Source organism: Lagopus muta, chromosome 2, assembly GCF_023343835.1.
Source record: "Lagopus muta isolate bLagMut1 chromosome 2, bLagMut1 primary, whole genome shotgun sequence".
Classification (NCBI taxonomy): Eukaryota; Metazoa; Chordata; class Aves; order Galliformes; family Phasianidae; genus Lagopus; species Lagopus muta.
In genome coordinates this window covers 69,206,566-69,220,959 of record NC_064434.1, presented here as the reverse complement: position 1 = coordinate 69,220,959, position 14,394 = coordinate 69,206,566, and the positions used below count along the sequence as shown (strand labels likewise).

Genomic DNA, 14,394 nt, shown 5'->3' with positions numbered 1-14,394 from the left:
TGGGAGAAAAGCTAGAGGCATGTGGTATAGCAAAGAAAATTCCTTATTTTGGAGGGAAACTATAGATCAAGGTTCTCAGTTATTTTTTCAGTTACATAAAATTAATACTTTAGCTAAGTCCATTGGAAAATTACACTGTCAGCTATCTTGTTACATTAATATAAATGGCTAAAGTGTGTGTATATATATATGTGTGTGCATTTGCTTTAAGATAACATGTTGAAATATCTTATAGATTTTCAAAATAATGCAAAATGCTGTATGTAAACTATATCCTTTTTAAGTGTAAAACATACTGGAATCTAAGTCTATGACTACCCTACCTGTTGGAGAGGGATGATGCAGGAGAAGCAGATCTGTGGAGTGAAGTAGATTTAAGGCTCTAATATTTATGGAGACTTTTGTTCAGGCTAGACCAACTCTAACCTTTTGAACTGAATGCTTACTAATGGTTGCAATGTATTAGGTGTATTCTTGAAGTATTTTTTTGGTTTATAGCTTCATACAAGAATATATCAGTATCCATGTTCCAAGGTTGCTGTTGTGTGCAATCTGAACAGGGGAAAATGGAGATATCAGATTTTCTTTTAAAACAAATAATTGAAGAAATCTATTCACTAGTGTTTTATAAAAACCTCCTGGAGGTATGGTTTGATTATGATTTGCTTATCTGTTCCATGTATAGGACATTCTAGTAACATAAATCCAGCGTGGCATTCAGTTCTTGCTGGTTTTAGACAGCAGTGGTACACAATTACATATACCTTGTGGTGTTATTACTTTAAGCAGTTCTTTTTGTCAGTTCTGGAGATTACTTGCAAGAATGTCAATGCATGAGATGTGTCTCAGCCTTCAGGGTACTTGATTAAGCTTACTTTGTCACTTGGAATGTGTTCTTAGTCATCAGGCTATGTCTGCTGTAAATAGTATCCTGAGTCTTCTTCCAGAACAGTTTAGCAGGAAATATTGCAAATATGTATATTCATATGTAAGATGGCAGCAATGGTTATAAATGATCTCTTAAAGGGTGATGCTGCGCTAATTTTTTCTTGGAAAACCATTTTAACAGATGCACATGAATCCTGTTTCCTTTTAGAATTTTATGACTCTCTCTATAAATATGTTTAGAAGATAATGAGTGGAAGTAAAAATTAACTAAACTTGTCACGTTACTTGTTTGTGCTGTAACATGCTGTTGAATCTGTGTTTCTGTAAAGATACTCCCAGATTATATGCAATGTCTTTCTATTTTACAAGCTGTTAGCTTTTGTTTTTTGTTTTTTAGGCATGATACACAGAATTTATGTGAAAATGTGTAGACCCCAACTTTGTTGGGAAATCAGTGGCAAGTGCATTTCTGCTCATTTGTTAGAGCAGGCTGTGGTAATCCTTAGCTTAGGAAATGAAAGCTCCTGTAGTCTGAGTGCCCAACTTTGTCTTGCAGTTTGGCCAATTCTATTGACTTGAGAACTTTCCACCTATATACCAGTTTCTGTAAGAAGTAGAAGATTCCTGGCAGTTGAGCACTGATTGCGGGAAATGGCTTTGAGCTTTCCATGATGTATTCAGCAAATCAAGAATGTGAATGGTAGGGAAAGGAAAGGAGGAGTTCCAACTGTTTATATTTAGTTCCCTGGAGAAAGAAGGTTTTAGCCAGTAAAAAGGTCAAGGTTTGCCAATGTGGATTTAAAAAAAAAAAAAAACAACAGAGGTCTAAAGATATCCTGGATTTAATTATTTAAAGGTATGGATCCCAAATCAGTTATGAGTGAGCACAGTTACTATTGAAACAGAGTGCCCACTTAAGCCAGGGCTAAACTTGGCTTTTAGTTCACAGTATCACAGAATTGTGGGGGTTGGAAGGACCTCTGGAGATCGAGTCCAACCCCTGTTGGGTTGAACACTTGACTACGCTGGTTATCTGTATTGTGTAGTTTGTCTTTGTCAAGGTAGTTAATTCCTTGAAGTTTTCTTTTTACTCTTCTTGTCCCTCACCTGAACTGTAATAATATTTGCAGTCTGAAAAAAGTAACTTCAAACTAGAAGTTGTTAAAATAATTCCTGCTTGCATTGGATATCAGTTTACTGTGAAAAGAAAATTGATTAGTTATTTTATGATTGTTACAGTCCTCTAATTAACTGTTGAAATTTATTATTTATTACTTGCTAATGAGTGGCCAAGGGCCAATTCAGGTTTTGGTAATTGATCAATATTTTGGTCATGTCTAGAAAAAGATGTAGAATATTTAGTCTTTGATGGCATGAAAAGTATTTGAAGTGAAGTGCTATTGATAAAGAAGCATTCATTGCCTGGAATGCAATTTTTTTTTTTTTTTTTTTTTTTTTAAATTTCTGTGTCAGATGGCTTTAACCTTCTGGAAGTCAGCTCTACTGGCCTCTTCATACCCTGAAATGCACACACACCTGGTTACCAAGCTACTTCACCTGCTTGCTGGCTAGTCCTTGAAGTTTGCAAGTGATAATATGCTTGCTTATGCACCCTCAATTGTCCCCGTTGCTTGTACTTCAGACCCTTGGCCCCTATTGCCATGGTCCAACTTCAGCTGCTGTCATGTGATTTCACTCATTCTGATCTCTCCAGTTGCTGGCACCTAGACCAACAGGGCATCTGATCTGTGCTCTCACTCCAGTTGCTGGTTCCCAGACCCTCGCTATTGCAGGACACACAAGCCCGTAAAGTCTTGTTCAATCACAGTGTTTTTCCCCTATTTTCCCCTACTTCCATAATTAACCCCGTGCTTATTATCGCTTATTACTGTCACTTAGAGTCCCTGTGACTCGTTTTTGGTAGGAGTCGCCCCTGGATCAAAGGGCTCATGGCTGTCCTGGAAAGAAGTTAAGGCAAAGCTATACTTTTCTGTTGGAGTTGTAGGGGTTTCTCCACATGCCAGTGTTTCTCTGTACTCCTTTGTGTTTCAGCATAAAAGCTTTCTATCCCATAATCTAATAAAATACTTAACGTTTATTCTTGAATGATCTAATCTTTAACACTACAACTGTTACTTCAAATTAATTTTAATATTTACAGGGGTCAGCATTCAGTACTAAGAAGCCTGAAGCTTACAACCTTTTCATGACCACTGCTGTAGGAGATGGAATCAAACTCTGGGATTTAAGAACTCTCAAGTAAGGCTGAATTAGATATCTTGTAATAAAAGGGCATTCTTTTATTGTCGTACTTGCTTTGGAATTGGATCTGTAGATTTTTATTCCTTGGTTCCTCAGTTGTAGTTACTTATATGTAAATCATTAAACAATCAAGATTTATCACCTATATGTTACCCATCTTGATATCTAATTGTATTTATAAAATAGTATATAGAACTGGATGCTAATGTTATTTCCAAAACAGCATATCGTTACTGCTAAGGAAGGTAACATTTATGATCCAGCTTTTAAAATGCAAATATAATTGTAGCAACATTATAATAAATTGTCTACATAGTTGTGTAAATATGCATACTGCATTATGATAAACTCAGAATAATATGCTGCAATTTTTCAAAAAAGCTTATAATGTACTTGGGAAAGCTATGGGGTAGAGAGAGAGTGGTAAGAACGTTACACAGTAGAGGAAATACTTAGGACAAACTCTTTATGCTGGCTAAAAGAACCGCATTTAAAAGGAAAGTGATTTGGATGGGAAAGATGCTCAAATATATAGCAATAATTCATGTTCATTCTGAGTATGTAAACATCAAAGGAGTTAAAAATATTCTTTTCTGCTAGTGAATTTTCTATTTAGGAAATGCTTACTGATTGTTTCCATTATTTTCATGTTTCTGTGGTAAGAATGTATTAAACCTATAGGGGGCACATGTGTTCTTGCCAAAAGAGTTACTGTATTACCTGTACTGAATGTCAGAAAATAATGAAACTAGAGAATGCGGAGGTTGGAATCTGTTACCTTCTTATGTTTTTCTAATAAGCTGCCTTAACTCTGTTGCTAGAAGAGTAATGAAAAAGTAAATAGCTTTTCACAGGTCACTTATCTGTCTCTTCATTTCAAAATACTTATGAGTAGAGCAGGTGAATGGTAAAATAGTTAAAGTGTAAAGTCTGGGCAATCAATTAAATAAATAGGTCCTGGGAAGAAAGGAATAATTTATGTTCTTGCTTCATATTTAATTTGGCCAAGTCAGTATATTCTAGTGTCTGCTGAGTTCAGTTAGTCAAACTTTAAAAAAGAAAGATTATTCAAGTTCTTAATGACCCATATTTTTGGGGCGTGCATTGAGTATTGTGTGCATACGTGTGTTTGTTTCATGTTATACGGTGTTCAGTGATGGTAACCACTGTAGAGAAAAAATAAATCACTTTTGCAGCTTTTTTGGGGAGGGTAACTCAATTTTTAAAAATGAAATTTTCTCTCATTCCTCTGGCTACAGGTTAAATCTTCTGTATTTTAAAATCTATTCTTGAGTTCTCATAAGGAAGAAAGCTGTTCACTTTTTCCTAATGTGTTCACCAGGTGTTTTACACATAAATTATTTTGAAATGGCTGAGTTTGGAAAGTTCTATCTGAGCTTGGAAAAGGTCTCCACTGAAGTGTTAGGTCTACTGTACAGTTACATGTACTGAAAATTTCTTGCTTTTCTGTTTACATGTCTTGTCCAATCAAATCCAGTCCATCCCTTACACATACAGAAGAGATTCTTAATCTTATGGTGGGCCAATTCCTTTTATCTCTTACACTTGCTGATTTGTGAAGTTAGTGCATCTGCCATTATTGTGTTTTGAATAGTCCCTTTGGAATGACCTCTTTTTTTTTTTTCTCTGCTTTGGGTTTGCCAGAGTAACATTTGTTCACTGAAATCTTTTTCCAGTGTTTCTGATATATAGAAAAGGTAATTCCACCTTCTCATTTGTAGTGTTTGCAGCACTGTGAGTAGTAACACTAATTTCAAGATCTCAATTTTTTTCTTTTTTTTTTTGTTCTAAATGTTCAGGCAACCATATTGAAAACTGTTTTTATCTTCTTTTTTTTCTTCCTATTGCCTTTTTCTTTGGATCCTTTTTCTTATTCTCCATTTGTCATTCTTCTGACATGGTTTGCTGGTATGCATTGCTTTAATCATAATTGATTAAGGAATCATACAATGCTCAGGTGTGTTTCTTTAACCCATGCATAGTGTATATTTTCAGACATTTGAACCTGACTTTACAGCTTTATAGACTTTGAACATATTCAGTTTTTTCTATTTTTTTCTGAATTTCACAGACTTTTTTTTCTTCCTCAGTCAGTCTGTATCATCAAACTTCTTCTTTTTGTCACAGTGGAAATTAATTTATTTAATCTTTTCTCTGGTCTTGAAGTCGGTGGGAGTGTTTTTGCACTTTCAACTTCATCATCCTTACTGGATAAAGCTGTGAGTCCATCTGTCTCTTACAGTACTGGTGGTTTGGAAGCATTTCAGTGCTGCTTCAAAGAGTGCCAGAAAATCTTATGAGTTCCTCTGAAGGTGGTACAAGAAAAGGCATTTTAACTTTCTGATGTTGCCAGCCAACCTCACACAGCCAGGTCATCTTGCCAATAAATGAGAGAGTCTTGGACATTACTAGTGATGTTTGGACTTGCTCAGACTCCTGCTTCATTTGCTTTTAAATGCGTGGATTTTTAAAGTTACATCTGAAGATAGTCAACATTTTTATACTTCTCCTGCATTCTGGAGCATTCTGGAGCATTCTGCATTCTCCTGCATTCTTGAGCATTCTGCTCCTCATTTAGAACCGTAGCTAAGAAAAGATCCAGACAATCTAGAAAGCAACATAAAGCACTAAGGAGGTGAGGTTAGATCTTTTTGGAAGAACTGCCAACTTTGGCTGCTGTTCTTTCAGGTTACTATAATGAGGTATCAGGCATTATAAATGCATGTGATGGGGTAAGATAGTGACTTCTGATCAGCTGTGAAAAGCATATTAAGCCTTTTTGTCCAAACAATGGCTGGATGGAGGAAAAAGTGAAATTACTTATCTATAGTCTAAGTTAGATGCAGTGAACACATTAGATTCCTATTATTTCTCAGTTTAATTGAGAATAATTTTATAGTTATCAGCTAAAGGATTGCCAAGAGTCAGACAAATGTTTGACCAGGATTTTGCATGCTTAACTTTTTTAAGAGTTTAAGTCCTCTTTGTGATGAAACGTTGTAGACTCTTAATTGCCCATGAAACACAAAAGCACTACCATTTTGTTGTCTTTGCCCATTTATCTCCTGTTGAATGTATTTCATAAACATTACAACTTCTCTTGAAGTCAGGAGTCTAGCACTAATTCACTGTAGAATCTAGAGTCTAGCAGTGATGTCTATATCTGTTGCCTTTACTATTTAATATCATCTTTACATCTGTATTGGAATGACAGCAGTTGGCGGAGCCAAATAGAGATCAAGCCTTCTTATCCACGAGCCCTGTGTTTTTAGTGACTACTGTGTTTCATCAAAACAGCAAGTGGTGAGAGACAGATTTCTGCATCTCACTGCTGTGAAATTGACATTTAGAACATAGTAACTTAAAAGCTAAGGAAAATCCCATTCCCTTACACAATAAAACCATAACAACCACAAATGATAGACTAGACTAAATGCCAGCTGATTCCTTATATTTGTAATCTGATCTTCATGTGACAGTTTTTACTTCTTGCCCTTCATATGTTTTTTTCTTCCCACTTACAGATTAGGTAATTGTGTGATATAATATCCCCAATAGAGAAAGCTTCTTCCCTTCATGATGTGAGGAGGAAACCACCAATTCAAAGTGTTGCCCTCCATACTTTTGTAAATGTCTGATTTATTGACAATGAACATACAGCATAAGCTCACATTCACCAGCAAAATTTCATGAGTACTCTTCATGACGGGCTGATATGGGAGGGGTGGGGGGGGGGAATCATCTGTCCAGATTTCTGCAGCAATTTGCAGTTTTCCTTGCATGTTTCATTTCAAGCAGACATAAGAGGAGTTACAGAATGTAAATAGTTGAAAGCCTTTCTTCCAGGTGGATTTCAACTCTTCTGCTTTCTTGCTCATCAGTAAAATGTGGCTGAAGTCATATTGGCATGCAGGTTAGATTCATCCTTGTTATAACACTAATTGCATGTCCTAGAATTATCTTGGTTTTTCAGAAGTAGCTTAACTCAAGCTACAGACTGTACTGTGAGGGACCTGAGAGCTTCAGTGGGCCTTAAATACTCAGACCAGCCTTGACTCATTACTGATGCACTCTGTCCTTTGCTCCTGGCTCTCCTTTTAAACTTAGTCCTGGGCATCCAGTCTTAGCCAGAACTATCTTATAGGTCTATGCCTTATTTGCCCTTGAATTCTTGGCAAATTTCCCACTTGTGTCAGCCCTTCTCTTTCTGCATCCTGATGAGCATTCACCATTTTATTTATTTTTCACATAATGAGCTTAAGTCTGGAAATGCATGCTAAGGAATGCCTTGTAATTTTTTTTTTTTTTAAGTTTCCACTCCAGAAAATATACTGATAATTAAAACTAAGTATGAAGGCTGTGTTCCATGCAGTTTGGAAATCGGACTGGTTAACATTCCAAGAGAATATTATTTATTCAGTTTTTTAATAGTAACATTGGTAGTATATGCAGAAATCTGTAAAGTATTATATAAACAGCAAAGAGTCTTTTCATGATCTAGGACATGAATAAACATTCTATCTCTGTCCTCATCAGTTATTTCCTTCCCTTTGCAGGAAGAACACCTGCAACAACAGAGCAGATGTCTTAATTCAAGACACTTAGTATTTGGAAGAGTATGAGTTTATCAGGGCAAAAATTCTGTTTGTGGAAGCAAATTGGCTGCTTTTGAGGTGTAGCCTTACATTATCTATTCAGAAGTTGTTCTTATATCTATCTGGTCATAGACATTGTTTCTGCAATTTCTATATATAATTAGTTTTTATTATTTTCTAAGGAGTAGGCCCTTTGGAAGGTGCAAGGTCCAGAGAAATAAAAGCTAGTTAGCCTCACGTCAGTCCTGGGGAAGGTGGTGGAACAACTTGTTCTGAAAACCATTTTATAGACTGCAAAGGTCCAGAGTCATCAGGAGTAGTCACTGTGGATTCATAGGAGGAGGGGAGAAGTGGTGCTTCACCAATGTGAACCTCTGTATTGGAATGGCTGGCCTGGTAGACAAGAGGAAAGTGGTGCATGTAGTCTACTTGGACTTAATTTGAAGGCTTTTGCCACTGTTTCCTGTAAGATCCTCATAGAGAGGCTGATTGAGCGTGGGCTGGAGGAGCATACAACAAGGGGATTGAAAACTGCCTGAACAACTAGGCCTAGAGGATGGTGATAGGTGGCACAAAGTCTAGCCTGGAGATGAGTAACTAGTGGAATACTCTGAGGATCAGTCCTGAGACCATTCCTGTTCAATATCTGTGTTAGTAATCTGGATGGTGGAATTGAGCATGTCCTCATCAACAGATGAGCAGAAGATGCCACAAAACTGGGAGAACTGAATGGTACACCAGAAGGTTGTGCAGCTGTCCAGACAGATCCTGACAGGCTGGAGAAGTGGGCTAGCAAGATCATTAAATTTAAGAGTGGGGAGTGCAGAGTCCTGTATGTGGCAGGGAGCAACCATGCACCTGGAAAGCAGTTTGGCAGGAGAGGACCTGAGGATGTTGGAAGACCCCAAGGTGAACGTAAGCTAGCAGTGTGATCTTGAGCAAAAAAGGCTAATGTTGTTGTGGGCTGCATCAAGAGGAATATTGCCAGCAGGTCGAAGGAAGTTATCCTTTACCTCTTCTCAGCCCTGGTGAGTCTGCACTTGGAGAACCATGTCCATTCTGGTCTCCCTATTACAAGAGAGCTATGCAGCTATTAGGGAGAATCCAGTGTAGTGCTAGAAAAGCATTAAAGGGACTGGAGTCTTTCTCCAATGCAGAAAGACTGAGGGAGTTGGGACTATTCAACCTGGAGGAGGCAAGAATTGAGGGTGATATCATCAATGTGCATAAATACTTGAAGGGAGGGTTTAAGGAATCCTCTTAACTCTTTTACTGTGGGGGTGACAGCACTGTGGCAGATTGCCTTGATAATCTGTAGGGTCTGCCTTCTTGGAGATACTTAAAAGCCTCCTGGACATGGTTCTATGCCCCTGCTTAAGCAGTCAAGTTGGATCAGATGACTTCTTGAGGTTCTAATCTCAGCCATTCTATAATTCTGTGAAACCAGCGCTTTCTCTTCTCTACTTGCCACAGAGATGTATAGTATGGAGAACTTGCTGGGACATCTGCTGTGACATAATTGGAAAAGTAGGATGGAAAAGGACAGATGAAGTTGGGAATTAATCCGGAGATCGAGGCAGTAGTGCTGTTCTATCAGATATGCTAATTTTCTACACAGAAGTGGGAAGAGAACAGAAAAGCTATTGCCCTGCTTAGAGGACTGGGCTGCGACCAGGCTGTGTTTGAGAAAGTAGACGTGACAGCAACTAGATTGCTCTTGTCACCACTGAAAATGTCAGAAGTAACATTTTGAGGAGCCTCCAGGCACCACCACTATTAATGCCTTTTATGGCAGCAGCAGTCTTCCTCTGACTAACTCTGAAGTGTTAAGGAATAGAAGTTCAGCTGCTCCAACTATGTTTGCTGCTGGAGCAATTGTTCCTTATCTCCTGGAAGAAAGCAGAGTGCACTCGTGGGACCACAGTGAAGATTTTTGAAGAGTATTAGTTTATTTGAACATACTGAACTTCTCCTGCAGATTACTCGTGGTCATGACAATGCTTTGGTGGAAGACCCAAGAGAAAATTAGTTTCACCCTCTTTCAGCCTCTGAAATAATTTGCCAGGTCTTTACACGAGACAGCTTTTGACATGAAAGTAATACGTCCAACTTGTATCATGATCTTGTGCAACTAGATCATAAGCTCCCTTGGCAGCATGCTTCAGGAGAATTCTTGCAGGCACGTGGAACTCATCTCATACATTTTCTAACAATTACACTTTGAGAGCATTAGGGTCAGACATACAATTTAAATGAATTGCTTTCAATTTTCAGAAAATTTTCAGTTTCTGTCTCCACTAGCTGCATAATATTCTGAGCAAGATGCACAAAAACACATTAAGAAACAAATTATTTCTTTTTCTTCTTGGTCTCTTCTGAACATGAGAATCCTATGATTCCCCTCTCTCTCTTTCTCTCTCTTTTTTTTTTTTTTTTTTTTAATTCCCTCTAAATGTTTGAGTGTTATCTGAGGATAACAAAGGAGAAAGGGATAAGCAGTGGCTGGAGTTCCTCCAAGTTTGGGATTGGGGTTGCATCTAGGCATACAGGATGGGAAATGTGTGGTCTCAGCTTCACACTGTTGCTGAAAGCATGCTGAGCTCCTATATGAAGAGTTCAGCGTGTGTTTTAAATGAAACCCATGTGTACAGTACATCTGAGTTAGCTACTACTCCTGTCAGGTTATACTTGGATATTCATAGCATCTCAATGGATCTGCTGGCATTGTAGGTTCTCTGAACAAATAGTGCAGCAAAGAGACAAAGTAGCAGAGTAAAAGATGAGGTAGTTTAAAAAAAAGAAAGCTTTGGGCTGCTAACAAGTTTATTCTGAATGTAACAAGAAGAATGAAATAGACTCATTTACACATTCCCTGGTATATCAATATATACTATTTTGGTATCTTTCAAAGACAGAAAAAAAAGTTACTTTTTTTTTTTTCCCCAGTATTGTACAAGATGTTTGTGACATAAGATACTTTTTTTTTTTTTTTTTTTTTTTTTTTTTTTTTTTTGGAAAGTGGTCTAAAAGCTGTACATTGGAAAACATAGGGAAATTTTGGCTATTTGCTGTCCCATGCAATTACCAGATGTTTGCCATGGTAACCCCTGAAAAGTTCTGACCAGAGATTTATTCTCAGGAGGCTGGGACAGCATGCCAGTTGGCTGAGGAAGGCTTGCAGTGTCCAAAATAAGTTTGATCACCACCTGCTGCTACTTAACACAACAGGAGAAAAATAATGGCTGAAATAAGTAAGCTCCTAGAATAAGCTAAAATTGCGTGTGTAATACCAGCTATTTTTTAAAAGCTTCTTTTTTCACTTCTTTTCATCACTGTAGTACCTGGAGATATCTGGAGATAATAGATAGCGTAGCAAAATTTCTGCCAGATTGTGTGGAAAGTTTAACTGGAATCACTTTTTTGAAATGTCATCTTAGAGCAGAATTTTGAGGGATTGGAAAAGTAACTATACTTGTAATGGAAAATACAACGTGTCTGTAACAGGGAACAGCTAAGAAAATGGAATCCAGGTTGTTAGTTATTACTATGGCTGTACTAGCAAGGGTGAAGAGTTGTACTGTCCTATGACTCAGCCTTTGTTTTACACTGCTGTAGTGTAGCAGAAAAAAAGATCAGTGGAAGCCTTGGAATTGTGTTATTTCTTATCAATCCATTCATAGGTAGAGAAGTGAGTTATGGGATGTAGCTGCAGAGTCAAATTCTTTTGCAAGATCATCAGTAATTTATTTGTAGATGTTTCTATGAAGAAGAAACAGTTCATCACGGAAATTAGCATTTATGGAATGAGGCCTTAAACTCCATTTAATCCTTATGGCTAGCTGTATACCTAAAGAAGTAAGGTGATCCTGGAGGCATATTCATGTGTGACCGAGAAATTATGAATATTGTTCATTTTTTCTCTCTGAAAATTTAATTTAAATATGTATTCTGCTACTTGTTCTATGTTACCTAACCTTTGGAGTCTTATGTGGTGATAGAGTGCTGCTTTGGAGAGAAGTCTGAGGTAGCTGATGTTTCTCTTTTCTGACAATGGAAAGCTTGAATAGAGGCAGGTTATACAACGGCATCCATTTGTTTTTGAAAGTCTCTGAACATGAACTCAAGAGTTATATGGAAACTGAAGTGGAAAGAATGTTTTCATGTAGTACTCGCAGTAATTGAATGTCTTTATAATTTACTTCTTTTTGAACTGCATAATTTTTTTTTAAATTGTGCTATTTACAGTATTATATTAGAACTAACCTGAGGTGAGAGATCTGATTACTCTATACTAAAAAAAGTGCACTGAAATCAGTAGCTTTTTCTATATATTTGGTTGAATCTCAGTATAATCTTTGAGAGTTAAGCTCTGTAAAATGATGCATTTTCATGCACTCAAAAGTGTCCTTTTGTGCTTTGTTCAGCATATGTTGAATCAGTTACACAGTAATGTTTTTGTTTATTTGCCTGTTTCAGACGGGTAAACAAGATCAACTTGGCATTCAGACATATATACATCTGAAAAAGAACAAAATGGTTTAAAAACATAAACGTTTCTGCAAGCAAGTTCAGTTGATTCAATTAACGCAACGTTAACGATGTTACTGGCCAGGGAAAATTGTGTATCGCAGGTGTTGGCAGGTTTTACTCTTTCAGTTTTGTTCCTCAACTTAGCATGCATAGGGAGTGTGTGACAACGGAGCGATGGCAAAAGATTTTGTGATAGCACTCACAATGAAGGCAGAAGAGGAATACAAATTATTATGTCAGCCTTGAATTATAACTTCTTGTGGGTATAGAATTATAGAATGACTTGGGTTGGAACAGACCTTAAACCCCACTCATCCCAACCGCCGTCACGACCAGGCTGCCACCCACCAGATTAAGCTGCTCAGGGTCCCATCTCCCTAGGGATGGGGCACTCACAGCTTCTCTGGGCAGTCTGTGCCAGTGCCTCACAACCCTCTGAGTAAAAAATGTCTTAATATCAATTCTAAATCTCTCCTCTTTTAGTTTAAAATAATTCCCCCTTATCCTATCACTATCAGACTGTGTGAAAAGTCATTTATTTAATTAAACTTTTATATGAGGCACACATTTGTAAATAATCATTCTGAATGTGATTGGAACTCTAATTTTTACGTGTGTTAAAATGGCTTTTAACATTGAAACAACTATAAATTGTCCTTTTTTTTGGCCATAGTTTTGCTGTGACTACAAAACTATCACAGTTCTTTGCAGTGGACTTTCTAAGATGGATAGTGATCTTCATCTCACTTAAAATTTTTCTTATATTGCCCTGGTGTGCCCAGCCGTCAAAAACTTACTCCACAATGATAGTAATGCTATCTTGCAGTGTTAACATTTAAAATAGGGAATTAATTCCTTCTGTTAAATTTAAATGCAATCCTTCCTTTATACTATACTAATATAGATAAGAGATTAATTACAGTTGTACTTTAGATATATTTATATTCAAATATTTATAATTTTGGAAGGTCATTTTTGTATTGATTTTACAAGATGCAATAAACTAATGCATGGAGTAAGAATGTAAATACAGCAACACAAATTAAATTAAATATCCAGACTTGAGTACAAAAAAAAGGAAGCAGTAATTATTTACATTATGATTCAACATTCTGCATCTTGATTCAATGGAAGTTCCTAGAGGGGAATTTCAGTGTAGACTGGCTTTTACATAAACATTCCACGCTTCCAGCAGTGTTGGTTTGGCTTTCCTCCAGGAGATAGGATGGTGAGGCACAGAATAGGTTACCCAGAGAAGCTGTGGGTGCCTCACCTCTGAAGGCATTCGTGGACAGCTTGGATGGGGCCATGGGCAGCCTGGTCTGGTGGGTGGCAGCCCATCTCACAGCAGGGAGGTTGGAACTGGATGATGTCTAAAGTTGATTTCAATATAAGCCATTCTATCATATGGTTCTGTGGTAGCTAACTATAGTAGTTTAATGGCAGGCATCATTTCTAAATGCTAATGATGTTTCTACCTTTGTAAACTAAACAAGGCTTAAGCTTGGGCATTGTCCTGTAGTATTGTGCACTCACTTTATTTTTATTCAGTGATGCACTTTAATGCCTTTCCAATTTCACAGATCCTATGACAGATATTTGTAACCTAGTGTAGTTGCCTTAATTAAATTTGTACACTAAGAAAAATGATGAGACTTGAGCAGAATTTCACGAAAATGGTGGTAAAAGAGCTAGTCTTTATTTTTTATTAATGAGACTTTCTGAAACTTCTCTGAAGGTGTGAACGTCGATTTGAAGGGCATAGTAGCCACTCCTACCCTTGTGGAATTGCAGTATCTCCTTGTGGGCAGTTTATAGCCAGTGGTTCAGATGACAAGTATGTAAGTAATGTTTTTGTTTATTTTTCCTCCAAAACTACAGTAGATACTTGTATTGTACGCAATGTAGTTCTTTCATGCGCATTCCTAAGATTCAGCTTAATGTGCAAAACTGAGGTCAATTGCACTTTTATATGCTTAATTACTATGTAGCACTAGCATTTGATTCCTGATGCTTTTTTTTTTTTTTTTTTTTTGTATTTTGTGTGGGAAATGAACAAATTTTGTCACTCGTAGTGATTGTTAAGAGCTAATCTCTC

At 37.2% G+C, this 14,394-nt stretch overlaps 1 protein-coding gene across 8 annotated transcripts in view; it reads left to right on the top strand.

Annotated features, from left to right (window-relative positions):
- WDR27 (WD repeat domain 27) overlaps positions 1–14,394 on the top strand; it is an 88,535-nt gene that overhangs the window by 28,216 nt on the left and 45,925 nt on the right. For 3 of the 8 annotated variants that reach the window (XM_048936840.1, XM_048936841.1, XM_048936845.1), the window contains exons 21-22: positions 3,050–3,147; positions 14,035–14,133. In XM_048936840.1, coding sequence (XP_048792797.1) covers positions 3,050–3,147; positions 14,035–14,133 — 197 coding nt within the window. Of the gene's footprint in view, positions 1–3,049; positions 3,148–7,948; positions 8,027–9,239; positions 9,783–14,034; positions 14,138–14,394 lie in introns of those variants that run through there. The other 5 variants (XM_048936842.1, XM_048936844.1, XM_048936843.1 and 2 more) reach the window with 3 other exon arrangements.